Here is a 25,920-nt window from a genome sequence, read left to right as displayed (position 1 = left end):
ATACCGGCTAATTAATTAAGATGACCTGTTATCAGCAGGAAAAAAACGTTTGTAGTGATAATCAAGATGGTCAATTACAGACAGTTGACAAGAAGTGTAAGGATAGTTATCATAAGGAAATAGATTCAAGTAGTGTAATGACTCAGCCATTCAGGGATAGTTTAGTCACTTCATGTTGGCTATACCAGAACGGAGGACCTAGCACCAACATTTTATGTAGAGAGTTGGGGAATCTGAGTCCAATTAAGATAATTTTGTAAAATGGTTCCTAGAGAAACACTTCTTTTAAGATGTTTTTGTTTTGTTTTGGCAGGTTTCAGTTGTAACTTGTTACTTCTGTAACCTACCAATAAAAGACAACTAAACAAATCTTTGAAAGTTTAAAAGAATAGTTTTCTTACCAAACAAATTGTGTGAAATGTTAGATTGCTTTCCCTATGTACCATAAAAGAAGATGTTATATTAATCACTTATACTTTCACAACAGTGTTATTTTTAAACCTACCCTCAAAGCAGAGCTAACATGTAGGGGCAAGATCAGCACAATACTATTATCAAAAAAGGGTGATGAGAGGAGTAATTCAGATGCTGTGATAGCACTGGGAGCACTAGTGTGGCAGAACTGTGAAAAAGGATGCTGCCTTAGCAATATATTATCAACCAATCCACTTTCCATTTTTAAGATTCTACAAAATTTTATAACCCATTGGGAATGTTTTCATAAAGATATCCTCTAATTCACAAAAATAATCTCATTGCTTGTTATAAGTGTTGGAGTTTATCATGGAATTTAAATAATAATCCTATAACCTTCTACAGTGCCTTTCATTTGAGGATCTCAAAGCATTTGACGCATCAGTTTGGGTTCACTGTATATTTAAACTGGTGGTTTTTCTATTTGGAATTTTTGGCCTTGATTCTCAGTTCCTTTATTTCTGCACTTAGCATTCCTGCATCTCTGTGATCCCAGGCTCTGAATCTGGGCTTTGCCAGCAGAGAGGAGCCATGAAGCTGGCAAAACCAGACACTAGAGGATCCCTCAGCATAAGGGGGTTTATCCCAGTGGCATAGGGCCAGTGGAACAGCCCTACACTGCCCTTCTTTGCAGACCATGGCATAGGTGTGTATTCAGGATCAAGAGAGGGAGTATCAGTGGTGGGAGGAGGCATGACTGGAGCATACCGTGGCCCAGCTATTTAGGGCTGTTGTAAAAGTGAATATTAAAACCATCTGGCAGTGCTCTAACTTATGCCAGGAACTAGACCCAGGTGGCTCCAGAATCCAGGATGTGCAGAGATGAACCAGGACTGGGAGAGAAGGTGGCACAGAACCATTCTATCACTCAGTCCTGTGCTGGCTGCAAACTTGACCCAAGGGCCACTCCTACCCAGTTTAAGGCACCTTTACATATGCTGCTGGAGTCGCAACAGAGGGCTGTAGGGCAAATGAGAATCCCTTTGCTTGTTATTTGATTAGATGCCTATTGATAAGGTGTAAATTTATTTGACAAATAATTATGCCTACCATCAGCCCTCTGAGGTAGGTGAGAACGATTACAGTCAGCAGGTGAATTTAGGCTGACAGAGATGAAGTAATTGTCCATGGTCACAGACAAGGGTCCCAAGAGTCCTCCTGACTCTCACAGCTGACAGTTTTCAGAGGTGGAAAGAAAAACTGTGCATGGTGATAAGTTACCTGGGGGTACGACACTGGCAACTTAGTGCCGCAGGATGCTGTTAAAAACCCTGCCCTGAACAATTAAATCGCCCTTCCCCTCGCCCTGTAGAGTCCCAAGCCCATGGCATTAAGCACTACCCACCCCTTTCCCGTGGGCTTTGAACCCCTCGCCCTCCGCCCCACAGGTCTGGCACCCGCCTGCTGCGCTGACGACCAGCCCTTGTAAAAGCACTGGGCGCGCGAGCTCCGCTCCACCCCCTGAGCAGCAGCAGCACCACCGCTCGCTCGCTCGCTCGCCCGCCCAAGGGCCAACCCTGGCCCTCCCTCTCCCCCACTAGGGGCCGCCCCGACGTCAGGCAAGCTGGCACATGCGCAGAGATGCAGTAAACAGGCGAGCCAGCTCCTCCCCCTTACGGCCGCTCTCGGGTAGAGAGAGCGAGCGGCGGCGGCGGCGGCGGCTGCGCAGTGGGGGCACATCCGGGCACTGGGGCAGGATGAATGCTCCTTTCCAAGATGGCGGCGGAGGGAGGAGGGAAGGAGATGAACGAGATTAAGACCCAGTTCACCACCCGGGAGGGGCTGTACAAGCTGCTGAGCCACTCGGAGTACAGCCGGCCCAACCGGGTGCCCTTCAACTCGCAGGGCTCCAACCCAGTCCGCGTCTCCTTCGTCAACGTCAACGACCAGAGCGGCAACGGCGACCGGCTCTGCTTCAATGTGGGCCGGGAGCTCTACTTCTACATCTACAAGGGGGTCCGCAAGGTACCGGGGCAGCCGGGGGGCGGGAGAGGCCAGGGCCCCGATCTGCTCGGAGCACGAGGGGCGTGCCAGGGGCGAGCTGCTTGGCTTCAGTGCGGGCCGGGAGCCCTACCTGTGAAGGCCGGGGAGCCGGAGGCCAGGCCAGGGGAGTGGGCTTTGCCCCACTAAGCTCAGCACTCTCCAGGGGGGCGGGGGCCCTCTAGGTGGAGGCGCTCTGTGGCCGGGAACTGAACCTGTTCACAGAGCCAGGGGGCTTGCCTGGTGTCGGACCGTGTGGAGGGGGACTCCAAGCCTGAGGTAGAGGTGTGAGGGGGAGAGCCCTGAGAGGGAGGAGGACTAGTGTTGGGGGCTACCTAAAGGTCGTAGGACTGGAAGTGACTTCTTGGGTTTTAGGGTCTAATCCCCTGCTGTGGTGGGCAACTCTGTCCTATAATCCCATTCATACATTTATAAAGCTACATTTAAAAACTAGTTAAATTGAACCACCCAGAGAGTTATCACCAGCAGCTAAAGTATGTTCCTGTGCAGCCTTTTCTTTGGCTCGTTTGGGCAGGGTTGGTAATGGTATAGTAACTCTGGGCCTGTCTCACCTGCTGTTACAGGCTGAAGATTATGGGACTCCCTCTGAGGAGTGTTTGGTGTTAGCATGAGGCTGCCAAATCTCTGACAGGGTGGGGTTTTAACCTTATTTGGGTCATGAGAAAATTTTTCACACCTAGAGTGAAAAATTAGAGGTCTAATATTATAAAGTGTGAACTGACCCAGGACTGTCTCCAGATGTGTCCAGTATAGTGAGCTGAAGACTCACTGAGACTTTACATTTCTAATTATAACAGCAAAAGCTTTTATCATGAGAGAAGTACTGATGCAAAATAAGGCTTCCAACCTGTGAATGATATTTGGTGGTGCAGGTCTAATAGCTTGTGCATTAAATGGCTAGTATACTATATTAATGGGCAAATTGTACCTACATAAATATATGTAATTGCTGTTTTGACTTTTTGGTACTACGTGGTGCCTTACTTCCCGGTGTTTAGTGAGGCATTCTGATAATTTGCATCACCAAGTGAACAGGTGTCACTTTTAATGTATGTAAACATAGGCATAACCAATCTCAAAGTTTTATTGAGATATCTGTTTATCTTGGGTACATATGAACCCCCCTCCCAATTACTACAGTATGTGAGCACCTTACAATAGTTAATGTATATATTCTCTGACAACCTTGAGAGGTAGGGAAGAGTTGTTATTCCCACTTTACAAATAGGATCTGAGGCACAGAGAAACTTACTGACCTGCCCAAGGTCACATGGGAAGTTTGTAGCATAGCAAGGAATTGGACCTGGGTTTATACAGTTCCAGATGAATGAATGTCCAAACCACTCTCTCTTGCTTGATAATTCATGTAAAATGTAAGTACTAGCTAATTGCTGAGGAGAGTTAAGCCTACTAAGGATCAGTTGGTAATGACTAGCAACTGAACAGACCCAACTTGTGTTGGCTAATTGTATGCATTTGTTTCATACACACATTTGAATTGACATTTACATAATTTAACTTAATCATGTGATGAGTCTTGATAATTTGGGGATGTTTTAAGTAATTGTGAATTAAATTTAAATATTTGGTATTTAAGGACTTGGAGTGATTGATGTTCTTGAACAGTTATCTGCCTACTCATGTTAAATAATATTTTTAATACTTCAATTTTATAATCCATAGTGGTCTTTTCTACATAGGAGTCAGTGTGGATGATGATTCATATGGTTAAAATCTATCCATCTTCCAACCCTTGTAACTGCTAGGAGTCTATCATCTTTGATTTAGTTTTCAGTACTGAATAATTGCAAACTTCTGCAATTTTTTCATTTAGAGCAGCTCTTAATGCAGCCCAGTTACAGGACATGTGACTCTTACCAATCTTTTTTAGTCATTTGTTATCACACTTAAAGTAAAGAAAAATCTAGAGGCTGAAAATATGCCATGAAAATAGGGAACTGAGGAATTTTTAAGTGGCAACTTACAACTTGTAAGTCTTATTTGCATTCTTCTAATAGCTTTTCCAATATCTTCGGTAAAACAGTATTTAACTTTGTCTTTGTGAGTGTAGCAGCAATTGAAAATCCTACTGTACCTACCTGCTGGATGTTTGTTTTGGGTTTTGAGACATATTATAAATGTTCTGAATATACTAGTCTTCAAATAATACAGTAAAATATACTAGAAGTTTAGAATAGAATTTGTGTTGGTCAAAACAAAGCAATCCAATCTTATCAATGACCTTCAGAACTGATACTTTTAATACCATAATTACTAACTTCAGTTTAAAAAGCCTTAAAGTAACAGCTGAAATATATTAAACGTATCCAAATTAAAGAAAATATTATCGGTAAGAGACTAGAGAAGTTGATCTGCCATACATTCATAATGAATACAATATTCCAAATGTATCTAAAAATATTGATGAGCTTGAAATCATTATGGTCTGTGATTCTGCTGATTGGGGCCTATGGCTTTGGCTCTCTTTGTGTAGAAAATTGGCACTAGCATAGAGAAGATTGCAGCTGACAGTTACAGCTGTCAGAATGATTAACATAATTTTCATAAAGAAAAATGCCGTTTGTTATAAAACTTGCTACTGTTTCTCGCTATGGTGTATAAGATAGGTGAAAGGAGAGCTTAATGATAGATTAAACTAGAAGTGTAAACCACTGTCTTAAAATGAATAAATATAAACTGTTGTAAACTTCACATACAGCATGCTTCTAAAGTTGTGTCTAGACTAGAGAACATTTAGCCAATGCTAGCTAGGACTGATTAAACTTGGCTACTTAGCTTACGTCTATGCCAGGAAAACACCTTTAACTCAGTTTTAGCAAGTTGAACTGTAGTCTAGCTTCTGCTAGTGAACAGTGTTACTCTGAATTTACACTTGGAAGTGAGGCTTGGTTTTATTTGTGTGTAGTTTGGCTTGTGTTATGTAAGCCTGATTAAACTTTTTCTCCTGATCAATTTAGCTAGATTAGACCAGTGATTATAGTTCAGGTACTTTAAAATGTTAGCTGCAGCAAATGCAGGTTTGTATTTTAAAGCTGCAGTATAACTTAGGTTAAAAAGAAATTGTTAATTTTATTACTTCTTCCTGCCTGTTAAGCAGTGTTTAAAAAGCCTTGTTCCATTAGGTTCTGTTCCTGTTGAAGTTAGAGAAGGAATTGCCATTATCTTAAGAAAAAGCAGGGTCTTATTCCTCAGTTTTAGGTAACTACCTGCAGTAGGAACTTTTGCAGGTAAAGAACTTTTATTTGGTATGTACCATGCTTTATTTAACCATGAAAGAGCTAGCAAAGTAAACAGATATTGCAACGGCACACTATCTTTGGGGGAACATATCGTAATAAGTTTATATATTATTGTGGGCCAAGCATATGTGTGACTGTGCTCTACTCCATGGGAGAGGGTTCCACAACTCCTTCAGGAACTAAAACTGTGATTGCAATATGAGTTATTCACCTTAAACACCTCCAAAGAGGTACCACCCCCTGCAAAGCTACATATATACTGGTTCAATGTGTGTTTCCACGCAAGAGGAAAACAAAATATTTGGCTTTAAAAGGCTACATGTAAACTGACTCAAGGTTGCCTTTCTGAGCCAACAAATGGCTAGGACCTTCTGCCAACTTTTGCATAAGAGTTGAAAAGAGTTTGGCCTATCAGAGCCCCATAAGACTGATGGCTGACTTCTGGTAAGCTTTTAGTGTGCACATAGGCACTCTTAGTGATTTTAATGTTTTCTCTGTAATGCTTTTGCCTTAAGAATAAAGGTGCTTGCTTAGAAAGAGCTGTGTGATAACTTATAACTGCTGGAAATACACTGTTTATAGCCCTCAGAGGAAAAGCAAAGCACAGGTGCTGGCCATTAGGTGACTGGCTTGCTGGGGATATCACAGTGTAAGGCACGGAGTCATGCAGCCTTAAAATTCTGGTCTTGAGGGAGAGATGCAGGTCTCCACCCAAGAGAAGTAATGGCTGGGAGCCGGAAACTTTAAATGCGTGCCCTTGAGTGACCAAGGACGGGGAATACAGGTGCAATTACTGTGAAACTGTGACAACTGTCTGTTTTGGGAACTTCTGCAGGTTATGAACTTTTGGTATGTACTATACTTAATTCAGCCGTGGAAGAACTTGGAAATAGTTAAAATGTTTTCAAATACCAATCTGAATGAGTCCAAATCACATCCCGAAAGGGTATTTATTCCTTTAGGTTACTTTTCTTTATCTGGCTGCTTCCACATCCCAAATCAGCTTTGTCTGCCATTTCTGTTTTGTGAATTAATCTTTAGTTGTAAGTCTCTTTACCCAGGCCACTGAATTGTTTGTGTTGCTTTAGAGATGAATCCTATGTAAGGATTGGTATTCCTTGTGACACTGTGATGCTTTCTTAACCTGATTTCTTGAGGGTAGAATCAGGAGTTGGGTCCAGTGTCTAAAATGATGTAAAAGCTTGGAATGCTGAGATAGACTTTCAGTCTGGGGAAAAAAGCTTTCAAACTGCCTTGGAGGCTTTTCATAGCAAACAAGTAGGTTCTTCCAAACTTTCTCTATCAGAATATGTTTAGAAGTGAACTTGAGGAAGGTAGCAGGAAAGAATGAAATACTGGAATCTTGAGAGGAGCAGATGAGTTATATGCCAGCTGTTTGACGTAATGAGGCTTTTATGCAGTATTTTCTGTCCCATTACAACAATCCAAAGCTCAAAAAAACCTGTTAGTAGATTCTAACCTGGTCTTAAATTTAGATCCAATGGACAGTGGAGTGAAACTGTATTTTAGTAAGGAGAAGTTAGGGTTGTGATGCAATGAGGTGTGGCCATTTTAATGAAATACTTGGCTAGTTAAGTATTCTTGGGAGTGCTGGTATGTTCCTGTGGCTTTTATTTTCACCTCAACTTTTGGACTCAGTGAGGCTAGTTATGTATAGCAATCTCCTGTTAAGGTGAAAGCTTTGCTGGAGGTGAAGTCCAGAGTTGTTTTGAGAGTGATCCCCTCTTTGGGTGAGGCGTGCTATCTGAGGCTCACTTGGGAGTGCTCTGGGTTGTATGTTTCCATCTTCAGAATAAATTTCTGTCCAAAAGATAACCCTTCTCTTGGAGGTCCATACTTGTGAACTTAGGTGCTGCAGTAGTTAATGATCTTTCAGTGGTTGCTATGGTAGTGTGGCAAAGGGTTAAATAGTGGGTGGGTTCTGGTTGAATTGTCAAGTTCCTCTGTACCTTTATGGTGAGCTTGGGAAGACTAAGCAAGATATAATTTTTCAAGTATAGACCAGGTAACTGAGACTTGCCATCAGATACATCTTTTTTGTGGACCACAGGGCATTCTTTGATAAAGATGTTGTTCGATTCATGTTTATAAGGTCAGAGGTGAATGAAATTAATACCATGTATGATCTAATCATAGAAGAACTCCCCTTGCTTTGTACATATTACCAAGTTATAACTGAATTTAGCTAGGCCTTAAAGGCTAGACTTAAGCATTACATCACCTAACCCTGCTGCTCAGTGGAATCCTCAGCTCTGAGTTAGGCTCCCTGTACAATAATGGGGAGAATAAGATGCCTAAGAAAAAGATTTATAAAAGCCAGTAAGCTGAGTGGTCAGAAGCCTAAACTAGACAGTGGGAAATGTTGAAGAGAGTGGTATGGCCTAAGCCCTACCATCCAAACATGTCACAATTTCGGGGTAAATGCATCAGTTTTTCCTCTTCTGGGTGCTTGCTGTTGGTGGACCATGCATAAGGGTTTCCAGCTCTCAGCCATCACCTCTCCTGGGTAGAGCTCTGCATCTCATTCCCTTCTGATGTGAGTTTTTAAGGCTGTCCGGCTCCCTGATTTACACTGTGATTCCCCGCAAGTTGGACTGCCTAAACAGTCTTTGCTTTGCTTTCTCTGTAAAGACTATGACCAATGTATTGCCCACAGTTACGTGTTACCCCACAGCTTCTTCTAAGTTAGCACATTTATTCCTAAGGTAAATTAATTAGAGAAAACATGTGAAATCAATAAAAGAACCTACATGCATGTTAGAAAACTTACCAGAGGTAACCCCCAACTTTGACCTAGAGCTCTGGTAGGTTTTAGACTTCAGTCATTGAGTTTAAAGCCAGTAGGGACCATTAGATCATCTAGTCTGATTTCCTGTATATCACAAGACACCAGCACGATCTGGAACCTGCACACTAAACCCAACAACTGAAATGTATTACAGCCTACAGGAGACTAGGCTATTATGTACCACAAGAAGAGAAAAGGAGAGACTGAAGTGCACCTTCAGAACCCACAACTGGGTTTTCCTTGTGGTTACAAGTTTATCTGCCTTAAATTCAGAACCAAACCAAAGGCTGGGAAGATCACCCATTTCTTTATACAGCTCAGGCCTTTGATCTTGGCCTTCTGTAACAGCTAATCAACAGACAGGGTTACCCAATGAAATTAATAGGCATTTAAAACAAACAAAAGGACTTAACACAATGCAGAGGACCATGTGGAACATATTGCCAGGAGATGTTGTGAAGGCCAAAATTCTAACTGGGTTCAAAAAAGAATTAGATAAGTTCATGGAGGATGGCCAATAGCCATTGATGGACCTAACATAGTCAGGGACACAACCCTGTGCTTTGGATGTTCCTCAGCCTCTTGACTGCCAGATGCTGGGATTAGACAAAAGGGAATGGGTCACTTGATAATTGCCCTGTTTTGTTCATTCCCTCTGAAGCAGTTGGCATTGGCCACTGTTGGAAGACAAAGCCCAATGCCAACTCTGTCCACATATCTGTTCAAATGATATCATAGGATCTAATCACATCAGCCATACCATCAGGGGCTCATTCACCTGCACATCTGCCAATGTGATATATGCCATCATGTGCCAGCAATGCCCCTCTACCATGTACATTGGCCAAACCAGACAGTCTCTATGCAAAAGAATTAATGGACACAAATCTGACATCAGGAATCATAACACTCAAAAAACAGTAGGAGAACACTTTAACCTGTCTGGTCATTCAATGACCTGCAGGTGGCAATTTTGCAACAGAAAAGCTTCAAAAACAGACTCCAATGAGAAACTGCTGAGCTGGAATTGATATGCAAACTAGATACAATCAATTTAGGCTTGAATAGGGACTGGGAATGGCTGAGCCATTGCAAACATTGAATCTATCTCCCCTTGTAAGTATTCTCACACTTCTTATCAGACTGTCTGTACTGGGCTATCTTGATTGTCACTTCAAAAAAAATTTTTTCTCTTACTTGATTGGCCTCTCAGAGTTGGTAAGACAACTCCCACCTTTTCATGCTCTCTGTATGTGTATATATATCTCCTCAATATATGTTCCATTCTATGCTTCCGAAGAAGTGGGCTGTAGCCCACGAAAGCTTATGTTCAAATAAATTTGTTAGTCTCTAAGGTGCCACAGGTACTTCTGTTCTTGTTGGAAGACAGGATCTTGGGCTAGATGGACTATTGCTCTGCCCAGTTTGGCCGTTCTTATGTCCTTTCCTTGGGGGAGTAACTTTTAAAGACTGGGGTTTTGTATAACTGGAGTTGAGTAATTTGCATTAATGTCTCTGTAGTAATTACTCAGAAAGTCCACTTAACACTACTTATTCCAAAAGTCTGGCACATTTTCTGTATAGTCTTTTGAACTTCCAGGTCTCACATCTCCCACGAGAGGTTACATACAATCTTGGCCCACCATAATAGATTAATTTAATAAAGTAAGGCCTTCCAAGGACATTGTAGGAAACGGCCATATCTGTCACAACACACAAACCAATCACCCCCAAAATTCTGAAACTGGTGACCCCAGCTATCTTTTGTGTGGGTTAGGTGTGCTCAGTCTTCTGAGCTGACTTTTGTCGTAGCATATTTATAGTACAATTTTTTTTAAATGGTTGTACTTGTACTTAAGAAACAGTGGGTTCATGTTAAATGCTTAAATTAACAATTGGCAAGCTTCAGAACTGTTTCAAGGTTGGGAAGTGTATGTTGGAAATACTTTAAAATCTGTTGAAATGTTGCATAAGTATCTCAATTACTGTAGTTATACTGTTTGTTATGGTTTAGGATGATAGCCAACATAGTGAAAACAGATACTGACTTGAAACTCTTGTGCAGAAATGGTTTTAGAAGCAGATAGGTTAGGGATGTTACTGAGCTGTAATGCAGGACAAAAGTTGTGGAAGAACAGAATTTACTGTGCAGTTGAAATGTAATTGACATAGTGTGAGTTATTGGAAAATGCTCTTTGATTGTGCAAGAAAGCAGTTCAAGAGGGAGTTAAATTACAAACCTAAAAGGTACAAGTTTCTAGACTTTCTACAAATCTGTCTCGGTTTGACTGTCCAGGTCGAAATTAGACTGACATTTTTCAAATTGGACTTAACCATTTCGTCTTGACCAGTGTGTCCTCTTGACAGTGTAAATCCTAATGTTCAAGGTTGTATGGTGTTGAAGAGTTCAGTAAGGGCCACAACACACAGTTCTTGGCTTACTGATGTCTAATTTTAAGTATTTGGGTTCACCTAGTGAATTAAAAGATACAATATAATGCCAAATGCTATTCTGAACAAGAGCGTCAACTTCTTAAAATGTAGTGCAGTGTACAAATTGCATGGGATTTACTGTGTGCGGCAGAATATAGACCTGCCTTATTAAGCAAGAGGCGATGTCCCTGAAGATTCTCCAGACACAGAGCATAATTCTTACCTACTTCTATTAAGAGATCACTTTCATTAAGCTACCAAGTTATGAGAGTCTCTTGGGACATGTTTCACTTTGTAAAACTTTGAGAAGTTAGATGTCCTTTTATATCAGTGTTCTGTTATTACTGCTAGTTCTTCACTAGAAGATGCTAATAAGGGCTCCACATACTGAATGTCTTAAAAAAAAAAAAAAATTTCATGAGTCATTTGTGGATTTTTTTAAATTCATGTAATACCTTAAGGACACTTTGGCCTGCAACAAACAGTATAAAGAAATACTCTTACTCAGTAAATCTGTTAAGTCATTATCTTGTACTAGAAAACGTGGTGAAAGACAAAGTACAAGGAATTTTAAATGTGTCAAATTGTGTTGAAGGTCAAGTTTTTATTCTTTAGAAAATCGGTTTTGTTTTGTTTCTGCATTTCTGTGTAACATTAGTGCAGACTGAAGTTTTCCCAATAAATTCAAATGTTATTTTTTAAAGATAGTTCTATAAAGCACTAGCTGTACATAGAAGCCACATAAACACTACTCTTAATCAGAAAGATTATGTATATTCATACTACCATGAAGTTAGTGTTTTACTGCTATAGAGGGGCGCCAAACTAGTCCAGCGGGACAAGTGCCAAAGGTAAGATGCATCAGAGGCTGGGAGAACTGCATGACTTCAGATCTGCCCTGCCCCACAGCTCTAGGACCATAAATAGGGCCCTACCAAATTCACAGGCATGAAAAAGGTTTCACAGACCATGAAATCTGGTCTGCCCCCCATGAAATCTAGTCTTTTGTGTGCTTTTATCGTATACTACATGGATTTCATGGGGGAGACCAGCATTTCTCAAATTGTGGGCCCTGACCCAAAAGGGAGTTGCAGGGGGGTCTCAAGGTTATTTTAGGGGGGGGTCACAGTATTGCCATCCTTACTTCTGCGCTGCCTTCAGAGCTGGGTGGCCAGAGAGTGGTGGCTGTTGGCAAGGCAGCCAGCTCTGAAGGCAGCGCCCCCCCCCCCCCCCCCCCCGCAGCAGCGCAGAGGTAAGGGTGGCAATACCATACTGTGCTACCCTTATTTCTGCGCTACTGCCTTCAGAGCAGGGCGGCCAAAGAGTGGCAGCTGCTTACTGAGGGCCCAGCTCTGCAGGCAGCAGCACAGAAATAAGGGTGGCAATACCATACCACTAGACCTCTGAATGGATACAAATTTATACCTGTGGATGTGGATATCTGCGAATAGAAATCAGTATCCGTTGAACTGCAGGGCTCTCCTTGGAACCACAGCGGCAAAAGGAGCAGAACGTTGGGCTGTTGCTCCCAGGAGCCAGCATCCTGCACTGGCAGCTCCGTTGGCATGGCTGTACTGCCCCCGACCCTGTCCACTGGGCGGGCACTATGCTCATCGGCATCTGTCCCTGGTTGCGATAATGTGTGCAAGTGGCATATGTGCCCAGACAGGAGCCTCAGACAGTTGCATGGCAGGGCTGGGGGCGGTACAGCCAAGCTGGAGGAGTTGCCAGTGCAGGGTGTTGGCTCCTGTGAGCAGCGATCCCATGTTTTTCTCCTTTTGCTGCTGCAATTCCCAGGAGAGCCCTGCATCCATGGGTATACATTTGTATCCACACAGGGCTCTACATACCACAACTTCTGCGCTGCTGCTGGCGGTGGTTCTGCCTTCAGAGCTGGACTCCTGGCCTGCAATCACTGCTCTCCAGCTGCCCAAGCGCAGAAGTAAGGGTAGCAGTACTGCAACCCCCACTACAATAACCTTGTGATCAACACACAACTCCATTTTGGGTCAGGACTCCTGCGATTACAACACCGTGAAATTTCAGATTTAAATAGTTGAAATCATGAAAATTACGATTTTTAAAATCCTATGACTGTGAAATTGACCAAAATGGACTGTGAATTTGTTAGGGCCATAACCATAAACAACTGATAACTTTTCTAGCAACAGCCTACTTTCTCTGTCTGCTCCTGTGGAGGGCACTCAGCCATAGGGATAGCTCAAAAGTACAGCTCTATAACTTGTTATAGTCAAGTTCATTAGAAACACCTGCTCACTCAGGGCTAGTAGCAATCTGTAGGGGCCTGAGTGGGACTGGGAACTGCTGTATTCTTTCCCAGAGAGGAGGTGAGAGCAGGGGAGCAAAACACCTGATGCAACTACACTTTTCTGCAGGAGAGAGAAGCCAGATACAGGATAATTGGAGCTACTATTGTTTATCCTAGGGGACAGGGTGTAACATAGTGGTTTGAGCATTGGCCTGCTAAACCCAGGGTTGTGAGTTCAAACCTTGAGGGGGCCACTTAGAGATCTGGGGCAAAAATCAGTACTTGGTCCTGATAGTGAAGGCAGGGGGCTGGACTCGATGACCTTTCGAGGTCCCTTCCAGTTCTAGATCTTCTTTTTTTTTTTAAACTGTAGTTGGGAGAGAGTAAGACTGAGAGCATAAAGTAAAAACACAGGTCTGAAAGCTTAAGAGAATGGGAGGAAGGAGGTAACATTAACTCCCCTCCCCCCCACTTCCATGACAAATGTGGCTTAATTTTTCATAAAATTTCATAAAAATTTTTCTTTGTAATCTATTGAGCAAGAGTCCCATGAATTGTAAAAGTCTGATTCTAAATGTCCAGGTGCATGTAGGAGAGTTACCTTTAAGTTTTAAACTGTTAGTTTCAAACCATTTTTATAGTCTCTGTTTTGCAGTAAGTTATCTAGCTGGAAATGTGACCTTGTGACTGCATTTTTCTATACATTTTTTTCATTTTGCCAGTATTTTGCCTTAACTTTTGCATTATGGACGCCAGTCCTCTAAAGATGTGTTAAATAACTTAAAAATTTCATTGCGACCTCATGCGTAAGTTTCAAGCAAGTGTTCAGTTATATAATGCAGTGATCTGAATGCTTTCCCGGGTTCTGGAACTGGGGGTTGTGACTTCTTGGGGTCATGAGGTTATTACGTGGGGGTCATGAGCTGTCAGCCTCCACCACAAACCCTGCATCAGATCCAGCATTTAGAATAGTGTTAAATATAAACAATGTTTTTAATTTATAAGGAGGGATCGCACTCGGAGGCTTGCCGTGTGAAAGGGGTCACTAATACAGGAGTTTGAGAACCACTGTGTTTAACAGCTTGGTTTACTAGGGTAATTATTAACTTTAAAAATAAATTAAGCAGGGTGTTACAGCTCTACATGTGTTGTTAGACTGCCTCTTTCAGATTAGAACAGAAGTTTATTAGAATGAACATAAATAGGTTTGTTATATTTTACTAACCATTTCTAAGACTTCATTTTGCAGAACTAGAATTTTTGAGTACATGGAGCCTTTTCTGATGATGGGATGAGCTAAAGCACTGAAGTAAGAAGTTACTTACACCCTGACAAAACAAAAGATGCATGCCAGGAAAGGTTATATTCAGGAATCATGCCCCATTGGGATTCACAAAACCCCTGGTTAGCTACCTCTGAATTGTGTAGATGCATAAACTTGCTCAGCACTTAATTTTTTTTTCCAGTAAAAGTTCCATAGGCACCTATGTTTCAGCCTCTAAGCATGTGTGCTGCAGCCCCATGCCAGGCATTTGGATAGCTGAGCCCCAGAGTGATACACAGGGCATTCATTCCTTTGCCTGTGAGGTTCCAACCCAGTAAGTATACTCAGACTTTGCCTACTGGATTGGGTCCCTATAGCAGAGCTTACACAAAATGGCCAGGGGAGGAAATCCTCCCTCATAACTTCTAGCCAAGTGCTTAGGATTCTCACCTGAATTGTGAGAGACCCCTGCTCCAACTCCCCCTCTGCCTCAGGAGAAAGAAAGATATGAACAGAGATCTGCCACCTCTTCGGGGAGTGTCCAAAACACTGGGCTATAAGCTATTCTGATATGGGGCTTTCTCAGTCTCTCCTGTTGAAACTGTTGCACTGTAGATAATAGATACATTATAAAATTCATTGGAACAGGGGACTGGATCCTGGGTCTCTTACCTTTTAGGTGAGTTCCCTAGCCTGATCAAACTGTGGTGTACACTTTTTCAAACCCTCTAGGTGAGAGGACAGCGATGCTGAACATAGGGGTGAGTGAAAGCCTTACAACCTCACATGTGCTAACTTATCATTCCCACTTATTGCTCTAGCATCAGCTGCATTGATGCATACAGATTTTTAAGTAATAAATACCCATTTGAAGTTAGATGGCAGTACTCTGTAGCAATGGAGTATTTGTCAATCCTATTCCATGTATGCTGTGGCCTGGAGCCTTATTATGTCATGTATCAAAATATTACTTTGTAGTCTTCATTACATCTACATAAACTTTTTAAAGGGCTTTTGTTTAGTATGGTACCAGTAAATACTGTGTGGCTGTAGAATTCAACTGCTCTCTCGCCACTAAGTTTTAATGCAGTAGGACGCGTCTAACTTAAAAATACATCTCTGAACAATTTATATGAAGCTTACTTATGAAAGGTGATATGGGTCAGATCAGTGGTTCTCAACCTATTTATCATTGTGGGCTGCATATGCAGCTCTCTGTTATGTAGGGCACATCCACACACTGTATATACTTACCTGTACATCTACCCCCCCCCAAAAAGTTTAGTATTTGTTATGTGACGACAATACAGTTCAAATCAATATAGCACCTTTCATTTCAACACTGGCAAATGTCTAAGAGCATTTTAAATTAGCCAAATAAGTCAAAACATTACCTGTTAAAATTAACTTACTATAAGGGTGGCATGGTATGGTGTACTCCCACCCTCACTTCCGTGCGGCTGGGGTGAGTACCCAAAGAGCATGGCTGCGGAGCCCCAGGGTTTGCTGCCCAGCACTCAACCCCCCGCCCCCATCCAGGGACTGTGCCCCAGTAGCTACTCCCATCCAGGGACTGCCACCAGTGTGTCCCCCATGCATCAGCTGTACCCCCTTGCTGCGCCCCAGCCCCCCTTGGCTGCATGTGGCTCAGCAGTGCAGCCTGCTCTGCCCACCTGCCGCTGCGGTCCTAGTGCCAAGGAGCCTGCTCCAGCCAGGGATCCTGGACGTGCAATCCCGTGGTGTTGGGAGGAGCTGAAAACCCTGGCCTCCTGCTGATGCTTCTGGGCCTGATCCTGTGCCACCCTATTTTCCACCCCCCCACTGGTTCTGTGCAGGTTCCCCCCTGCCCCGCCCTAGTTACAGCTGTGAGGATGTCACATGGGCCACAGCTGGGTGCTGATTAGGCCACAAGTGTCCCATGGTTTGAGAACCACTGGGTCAGATGAATACTTAAGAAATTACCATTCTATAATTGTTTTTTTCTTCAGATGCAAAAACCATCTACTTCTATCCGCATCAAATTAGCATATTACGCTAACCTGCTTTTCTTAACTTGATCAGCTGAATTTTGACTCTTGAACAAATTTGCATATACCCGGATGCCGCAAAATGTATATGCTAAGAAGGCTCTTCATTTGAAGTAGTGACTTGTGGGTGCAGGTGTTTAAAAATTCACTTACCTGGTGCAAGTAGGAAGCTTTCCCAGATGAGTTAGACAAGAGTTAAGTCTTTCACATCAATTTTCCTAACATGGGTTGCAAACCTGGGGCCTCCTCCTAGTTTTTTAAAAAAACAAACACATAAACAGGTTCTTCTCCCAATCCTGATTATGTATGCCAGAGGCATCTAGACATATCTTCTAATTAACACATGTCCGTCCACCCTTGTATCTGGTATTAGGTCAACCTTAGTTCTGGCTGGAGGTCTTTGAACACTGCTTCCTTTATAATAGCTTCTTGCTGATCTTGAGTTGGTTAGAGGGTTTAGTACAAATCATCGTAAAGTGGAGTGAAGGAGGCTACTAGTGAGATCTCTCAGTGCTCTGAGAAGCCTAGTCCCCTGCCATCATAAAGTGCTGGAAAAAGTGAGGCTACTTTAGTGTCTACTCATGTGCTGTCCGTTAGTCTTGCTTTGGAGCTCCATTAAATTTTTTTTTTGCATTAGCCCACATTTAGTGTTTGACAGATTTTAAGCTCCATGTCCTAACTGCTGGAAGGAGAAGGATCTTGGGCCTAAGTCTACAATAGAAACTTTTGCTGCCATAGTAATGTCGGTTATGAGTGTGATTCTTTTTGGCAGTCTTTCTGTGCTGGCAAAAATCATAGTGCAAATGATTATACTGGTATAAAAGTGCTTTTGCTGGTGTAAAGGAAAGATGGTTTGGTGATTAGGGCACTAGCATTGGACTTGGGAGACCTGCATTCAATTCCCTTCTCTGCCACAGACTTCTTGTGTGACCATGGGCAAGTCACTTAGCTGCTCTGTTTTCCCAGCTGTAAAAAAGGGATAATGTTCGTTACCCCCTTTGTAAAGTGCATTGAGATCTACTGATAAATGTGATAAGAGCTGGATATTAATTTCACTCAGCTGCTGTTTGGCAAAGCTATGAGCAGCCACAGAGGTACTGGAGCAGTTGGCTTGCAGAATTCGGAAGACAACACTGCTTTGTGTACGTACAGTTCTTATTCAGAAGACTTTCTTGAAGGACTAAACTTCATTTTTAAAGCTTTAATTTTGCAGATGTTGGCTTAGCCTTTCCCCACATTTCCCAGGAAAACCTTCCAGCTTATTAATGGTGAGTGGGCAAATGGATTTGTTAGGCACTAAGTACATAACCATTGCGGGAGGAGTAATTCCATTGCCATCTTTTTGTTGTTTTGTAAATAGAAATATAGAAATATAAAATTATGCTTTCTGCTGCTCTTGTAAATTGCAAAGCAGCAGACAACTTATTTTACTTGAATGCAGTTCTGGCTTTGATTACAAGTAACAAACATGTTGGGTGAAAGTAAAGTAACAGTTCTGTATGTTGGGAGACCTGGATTGTATTTGAGTGAGACTTTCTGCCTTCCACTCCTAGAACTTCTCAAATAAGGTTCTGGCTTCCAGTTTAGATGAAGTGTTTGGCCTGACCGACATAGTAGCATAGCTCAAATATGGTTAGTCCCATCTACTCTGCAGGATGAATGTGTGTTGCGGCCAGGTCCTCAGTACGTGTTTTTGCAGGTAGTCTCTTTGTCTGCCTCAGGTTCCTGCTTGTAAAATGAGAATATTTACTTGCTACACAGGGATGTTAAGAGAACCTTTTGAGAGACATGGAAGGAAAATGCTAGAAGTGTGAAGTAACATCAGTACAGCAATATTGGCAGTGTACAATATTGCATCTTTTCTGACTATGACCAGATATGGCTTGGAGTAAAAGCATAAACCAGTTGGGCCTCATTTTTGGTATTGAAGTAGTGGCTTCTCCTTGGCAGATACTTTATTTATTCAAACTACTACTATCAGACTGTTTTAGACTTCTAGAATAACAGGGAATTAAAGTTTGTTTATAGAATATTTAATAATCTGATTTTTACACTTGTATTTTTTTAACATGCTGCAATATGATGGAATTATTTGGGTTGGGTATGTGTAAGAGAACACCAAAACTCTCTGGTATTCCTGTGAGTCAGTAAGACCTAACAGTCTGAAAAGATCCATGTTTACGGTATAGTAATTGGTTCAAAATCAGAAATTGACTCATACTGAGCTATGTAATGAAGAGAATATAAAGTGATTATCAAGCACTGTTACATTGGAATAAGTTTCTATAGCAACATCAGATGCAATACAGGGTGCAGTTATGCTGACTGCTTTGTAACAGAATTTCCCCTTCACAAATATCAAATGTACACTGTCAGATTAAAATGCTATATTTTATTATAGCAACAGATGATACTGAAATCTTGAGTGCTGGTTTTTCTGGTAAATTTCTGTTGTGTATTCTCCCCCCCCCTTTTTTTTTTAAATCATATCTCAAAGTTTTATACCTAAACTGTGAGCTCTTTGTGGTAGGGACTGTCTTTACTGAAAGTCTGTACAGTGCTTAGTACAATGAGGCCTTGATCTTTGATTGCTGTTAGGTATTTCTTCAGTACAAATACATAGTTCAGTTCCAACTGTGGGGAGTTAAAATTGGTCTCATTTGAAAAGGAATATGATCTTGCAGTCAGTTTGCTGATTCCCATTAGTATGAGGCTACTGGAATGTATTTTTTAGTGAACTGTATAGCTTTGTTTATGCTGGCTGATATAATGAATTAATATGGCTTTAAAAATGTTAATTACACACAATGCTTAATTACTTTTTTCTGAAATGTCAGGGTATCCTTAAAGAGGGAAATATTCTTATTCATTAGGCTGTTCAGTTTCTTTACTTAACATTTTAAAAATTTCAGATGAACTGCAATTTTGTTTGTCACAGATATTTTAAAGAACTACTGACCAGTAGAGTATTTCTAATATCTGGATAGTTTTAAAATTAGAGCAAAAGAAGTCTTCTAGCACCAAAATTGCATTCTAGCATGCTTACATTGTTCCTTAACAAATTGTCTTAATTTTGTGTAATATATAACTAAAAACCACTATATTGTTTTTCTGGGGTGGGGGGGAGAATCATCTGAATTTCTCATTATACACCTCTACCTCAATATAACGCTGTCCTCAGGAGCCAAAAAATCTTACCGCGTTATAGGTGAAACTGCGTTATATCGAACTTGCTTTGATCCACCGGAGTGCGCAGCCCTGCGTCTGCCCCACCCCCCGCCCCCGGAGCACTGCTTTACCACGTTATATCAGAATTCATCTTATATTGGGTTATGTTATATCAGGGTAGAGGTGTACTTAGCTGTTGGCTTCTGTTGTTTGTAGTCTCCAATACCTACCCAGTCTGTCTCTTAAGGATTGAAAACCTCTAACATCCTGATACTGCTAACCTCCCATGTAGCAGTTTGCATGTGTTTCATAAAGCCTTCTTTTCCTGGTATCCCAAGAAAGAGAACAGCATATTCACTTCCCATCGAAATGTGACTTTTTAAAAAGTTTTAGAGAAGAAATAAAGTGGCTTGTAACTAGCAATGGCTTAGTTTATGCACAGCACAGGAATGAAAATTTGTATGTATTCAGCAGCAAAGAGTCCTGTGGCACCTTGTAGACTAACAGACGTTTTGGAGCATGAGCTTTCGTGGGTGAATACCCACTTTGTCGGATGCATGCATTCACCCACGAAAGCTCATGCTCCAAAACGTCTGTTAGTCTATAAGGTGCCACAGGACTCTCTTTTTGCTGCTTTTACAGATCCAGACTAACATGGCTACCCCTCTGATGTATGTATTCAGTTGTTCAGCTCAATTATGCTAAATATCATGCTGTGTTTGGTACTATATGACGAGCTTAACAAAAGACACAAGTTGTACAATACAAAATATGCAGTGGTGTGTAATCTTCATAGAAGATGGCAGATGGTCTTCAGTCAATGGAGTTGATGTGCAGATGTAGCATGAACTTGATTTCAAAGGTGAGCAGAAGCCATTGAAAAGAGAAAACTGGAAAAATTTGAGAATGACAGGAGAAGATGAAAGGGAGAAATTGTATGAGAGGTTAGAATAGCTAAAGGGAGAACTATTGACTGTACAAAGATAATAGCAGTGTGGCTGAGAGGAGAGGACTAGTCGAACAGGTCAAGTAACTTTTGTGTGGGAAGGAGATCTTCATAGACTAGATGCCTTGTGAAATCGGCAGGTGGCGTTCAGTCTGTGGGATAGATGATTGTCATGCTGAAAGTAAATAAACACCATTTCCAAACTGCTTCATATTTTTTGGCAATATAAAAGCAGTTCAGCTGCCTTTGTCTAAATGAGAAGTGCAACTTGTCAAAGGCAGCATTCATTGACAAATCTTAACAGTAGTTGTCCCACTAGTTTTACTTGTGTTACCAGTAAATCTCTCATACTAATGTGGGGAGGATGATCCAATTTAAAATGTTAGGAATTAAACTACTTATTTTCACCTGAAAACATTTTCATGTCACTTTTGTTGACCCAATGAACTAACTAGTCAGGAATATTTGCAGAACTACATCAGAATACTTGGTTTAGCTGGGATCTATTTGGCATGTTTGCATTGACTTGTTTTCCATAAATCTAGTTCATCTCGTTTGTACAGTACCTTATTCACTGTTACATAATACTTTGAGAGGGCTGGCACTTCTTCCATGGGAAGAGAGGCTGGTATAAGTGTAGGGGGTTGCATGAAAGAAGGTATGACTTCAGGAGTGGGAGGAGACTAAAGGATCCATTGAAGGGTTGGGTGGGAATGTAGGGAATAAGAGTAGGGTGAGAATTAATACCCTCTATTTCAGAGAGGAGAATCTGCAACACCCATGTTAAGTTTCTGGCTTTTGGGTAGCTGGGAACAGAATTAAGATGCAGTTCAAACTTTAAAATTACATTTAAGCTTATTGATCAAATTACTGTGGAGTAGTCTAGGAAAAAATTCTAAATCTGTCAGAATCCACTTAATTGGCTCACAGAAATGGTATACTTTCTTAATTGGAGATTGTAAAGGAACATATTGCAGTGCATTCCAAGGATTTAAATAATAGATGAATGATGCTCACAAGTCTATTTAAATGGTCCATGTGGTTAATTGTAAGTAGTATTAGTAAGCATAGTTCATACTTCCAAACATCAGCTGACACCTGTAAATATTGCATTGTAGTGCCACCTTCTCATTTCAGGCTGACAAACTGTAGCCTGCTCTATACAGCTCTGATTTGGATTGTTTCCTACTTCAGCTGTGTTTTTACATTGCTACAGCAAAAACTCAGGCTAGTTTATGCAAAAACAACAACCAAAAAAACCCTCTTCACTCCCTTTTAACTCAAAAGGCTGCAGGCATTTTCTTCTGACTTCCCATCAAATCACTTAAGCAGAGACTAAGGCCGTGTCTACACTACCACAGGATCACGCACCTGTGATTGATGCCCTGGCGCTCGATTTAGCAGGTCTAGTGAAGACCTGCTAAATCTACGGCAGAGCACTTTCTGGTTGATTTACCTTACTCCTCTCGTTCCCGGAGGAGTACTGGAGTCAATGGGAGAGCATCTCCTGTTGACCCAGTGCAGTGTAGACACCACAGTAAGTCGACCTAAGCTACATCGACTCCAGCTATGTTGTTATAGCTGGAGTAGCGTAACTTAGGTTGACTTACCGTGGTAGTGTAGACATAGCCTAGGCGTGGAAAAACATCTGTCCAAAAGGCGAATGGTTTAGAATTCAGAGCATGTGAAAAAGGAGGCAGGGGGTGTAATAGAAACTTTCAGTCTTAGCTGTAGAAACTGCTATAGTTATGAATAAGACAACTTTGCTACTATATGTAGTTTATTTAGTGTCTCAAGAGATAAAACTGAGGATATTGGATTTTTTTTGTATGAAGCAAAATTGAAACTGTCAATTCATCTCAACTTGTGTCCCTACGTTATAGTCTGATACAATTGCATGAACAACTAATGCTGTTATATAATCCAGTGCATTTGATGTTTAGGTGACACCAGACCTCTTTGGTCTCAAACTTTCACAACGAGGAGTGGGAACTGTAACTCTTTTAATTTAAAATGCTAGTACTTCTGTGTTAATCCCTGTCTACCCTACAGTTTCAGGCTGAGTTTTAAACTAGGTAGTGGCTTTGTTGGCTCCAAAAATAATTTGTTTCCGGGCACACTGGCCTGGTCTATGCTGACAGTTCTTGGGAAATTTCTCACTAGTGTTAGGAGCAATGGAAATATTAATGTGAATTGGCTGCTGACTAGAGCTGTGAGATTTTCTGGGAGAAAGCAAAATTATTTTAATTCTATTACTTTAAATATGTAGAAACAAACATCCTGAAAAGATTGGTAGGTGTCTGTCAATTAGTCTCTGCTGACTTCATCTCTGAAACAAGTTCTTTGGTTATAAGGCAGTTGGGGTTTTTAAAAATTCCTTGGAAAACTTCCCAAGGCTAGACACAGCCTATTCTTTCTGCAAGGCCAACTGCAGTGCACCTGAAAATCTCCCAGAATCCACTGCTTACTGAGCTATGCCTGGAAATGTGGTATAGATGTCTGGAGAACTTTGGACCTGATATAGTTAGAATGGTGCTATAACAGGTGTGGATTCACTGAACAGTGTGTGCTTTAACTGATTCTATAGAAGGTTCAATTGAAAATGGATAAAATGTCTATTGTAAACATAGCTTTGGATCTAGTTGAGACTGCCACTCTGCCATATTGTAACAGGTGCAGTCAGCATTGGCTCACAGTGCAAAAGGTGGTCTTTTTCTGTGAAGGTCTTCAGAATTTCTCTCTCCTTCATCCCCTTTCCTGGTTTGAAATAAGCCAAGTTTGTTAATCTTTGTGTTCTTCTGCAAAGCCTTTTCTCTTTTTCCAGCTTTTAGAAAAAGGGTAAGCCCAAGGGTTTGTAGATGTGTGCATACTCTGAGTGGTTTTTTTTCTCTTCCAGTTTATGGGGGGAGAGGTGGTTTTGATTTTGTACCCTTACTATTTGGCAAGGCTGATCAGAGCTTTGGATAAATGCGTTCCAATTTTTATAGAAATTGAAACAAATATTTAGAATTGTTGAATGTTAGACATTTAAAAAATAAATCACAACTCTTCGCTTTAGGTACCTAAAAATAGGCGCACAGTCTGAATTTTCTTCAGAAGTGTTGAATACCCATTGACTTCAGTGGAGGCTACGGATGCTTCATTCTTCCTGGAAAACTGAACCAGTCTTACTCCTATGCCCAACTATAGATTTGTGCCCAAGGTTCTGGCCTTAAATGATAAAGCCATTATGAGTTCTGTCTTATTCATCCAGCAGACTATACACTGAAATACTTCTGAAAGTGACTCTTCACTTTCAAAGCACTTATGGTTTTTATACAGGACCTAAAATGAGATACATAAAAATTGTTATGCAAGTTTTATTGAGAACTTGAACACAATTTTTTTCTAATCTTATTAGTTTTGTCAAAAATGAACAAGCTAACCCTATGTAATGGCCGGAAACACTTAATTTTGAAATACTGGGATAGTCCCTGTTTTTATAGGATTTTGCAGGAACTTTTCAGCACACCTAAAATATCCTGATTCTGCATTTAATGAATTAAACATCTGGTTTTGATAATCACAAAACTGTTAGTATCTTGCAGGGTGGATTTGATTTAAATCAATTTGATTTAATTCACTAGTCAGGAAGACTTGATTTAATCATGGATTTGTAGGTAAAAGTGCATTCTTGTTGGTTGTTATAACCTTAATACATATTCTTCACAACTCAGATGTAGGTTTCATTTTTAAAAGGTACACACTATACATTTTTAAAGTGATTTTATTTTTGAAAACTTTTCAGATTAGTTTTACAGCTGTATCAGAAACTGAATGATTGTTTGGTTATTTCACTTACCAAAGGTAATTGAAGCAGATATTTATGAGGTCATTGGGAGGTGAACTGTCTCCAATTCAAGAGGTTAATCATTAATATTTGGAGGATTTTCTTGCCATGCTGTATTAGGAGGAGATCATCACCAGCCAGACATTTAAATTGTTTTATTAAACTAAAACAACATTATGTATTCCTGGATTTTTTTCTTCAACAGCAAACATAATTTTTTAACAAAACAAGCAGATGAATTTTTGAATTCAGTTAAACATTCAAGTTTTTTAAAATAGCTTTGTTTTTGTTAAAATTGTTTTGAATTAAAATAGTTAAATTACATTATTTTATTTAAAAAAATATCATTTTCCTGTTTGTTCATAATCTGGAAAAGGAAAAACAAGCTTTTTTGCTTTTTAGGTCCCAAACAATTTCTCAATTTGGAATGAATTAGTCCAAAGGAAGAAAATATTCTTTTTACACCAGCAGAAGAAGTTACTGCTGTTAAAAGTGAAGTTATCACATCAACAGTCTCTGAATCCAAGTGCTTAAGTGACTTCCTCCAGTTCTCTGGTGTGACTTCCTTTAAAACATCATCAGCAAACATATATTTCTTGAATGATTCTTATTCCCACACTGGGTTTCTTTTTGGCCTGCTGCCATTATAGGTATTCCCTTCCAGTGGGAGAATGGTATGGTAGATCTCAAATCAATGAAGGCTACACTCGGAAACATAGGCACCAACTTCTCATGGTGCCAGTGGGTGCTCGTGCCCCGCCCTCATCCTAACCCCTTCCCCAAAGTCTCCGCCCCCTATTGGACCCCTCCCCAAATCCTCACCTGCTGCCCTGCCTCCTCCCCTGCACACACCGCATTCCCCCTCCTCCCCCCTCCCTCCTAGCGCTTGCCGCATGAAACAGCTGTTTTGCAGTGGCAAGTGCTGGAAGCTAGGGGGGAAAAGTGGGCACGTGGTGCACTCAGGGGAGGAGACGGAGGTGAGCTGGGGCAGGGGCGGGCAGATTTTTCCCTGTGGGTGCTCCAGCCCCAGAGCACCCACGGAGTCGGCCCCTATGCTCAGAAAGACCTTAAGACTTCTGGAATATGCTGCTCAAACAGTTTCACTTTTGTTTCTACTGCCTGTCCCTCCTTTCTCACATTTATCTCCAGACTTCTTCTCCTTGTCCAGATCTATTCCACCCCCAACAATCTTCTATTCATTGAACTTTTTGAAACTTTGCACTTTTAGAGAGAGGTAGGGGATTGATTGTGTACACAGATTTGCAGAGGGACAATAGAGTTGAGATCTGTTATTTCTCACCTCTGTATATTATTTATTTATTTTAAAACATTTTTGCTGTTAACAAGCATGTTACCTCTGGGGGGAGACAGCCACAGTTTGAGAACTGTAAAACTAAGCATCTCTGATAGTGCTCAGCCTAGAAGATACCGAGTCCCATT

The 25,920-nt window shown here is 41.2% G+C and overlaps 1 protein-coding gene across 12 annotated transcripts in view; it reads left to right on the top strand.

The window, feature by feature from the left end:
* Window positions 1–2,167: 2,167 nt before the first annotated feature.
* The window catches only part of WDR20 (WD repeat domain 20), an 82,935-nt gene continuing 59,182 nt past the window's right edge, over window positions 2,168–25,920 (top strand). For all 12 annotated transcript variants that reach the window (XM_045016670.1, XM_045016667.1, XM_045016666.1 and 9 more), the window contains exon 1: window positions 2,168–2,439. In XM_045016670.1, coding sequence (XP_044872605.1) covers window positions 2,176–2,439 — 264 coding nt within the window. In that variant the 5' untranslated portion in view covers window positions 2,168–2,175. The remainder of the gene's footprint in view (window positions 2,440–25,920) is intronic.

The sequence above is a fragment of the Mauremys mutica genome, chromosome 4 (assembly GCF_020497125.1).
Source record: "Mauremys mutica isolate MM-2020 ecotype Southern chromosome 4, ASM2049712v1, whole genome shotgun sequence".
NCBI classification, from domain to species: Eukaryota; Metazoa; Chordata; order Testudines; family Geoemydidae; genus Mauremys; species Mauremys mutica.
The sequence above is the reverse complement of the archived record's forward strand: the minus strand, read 5'-3'. Positions and strand labels throughout refer to the sequence as shown.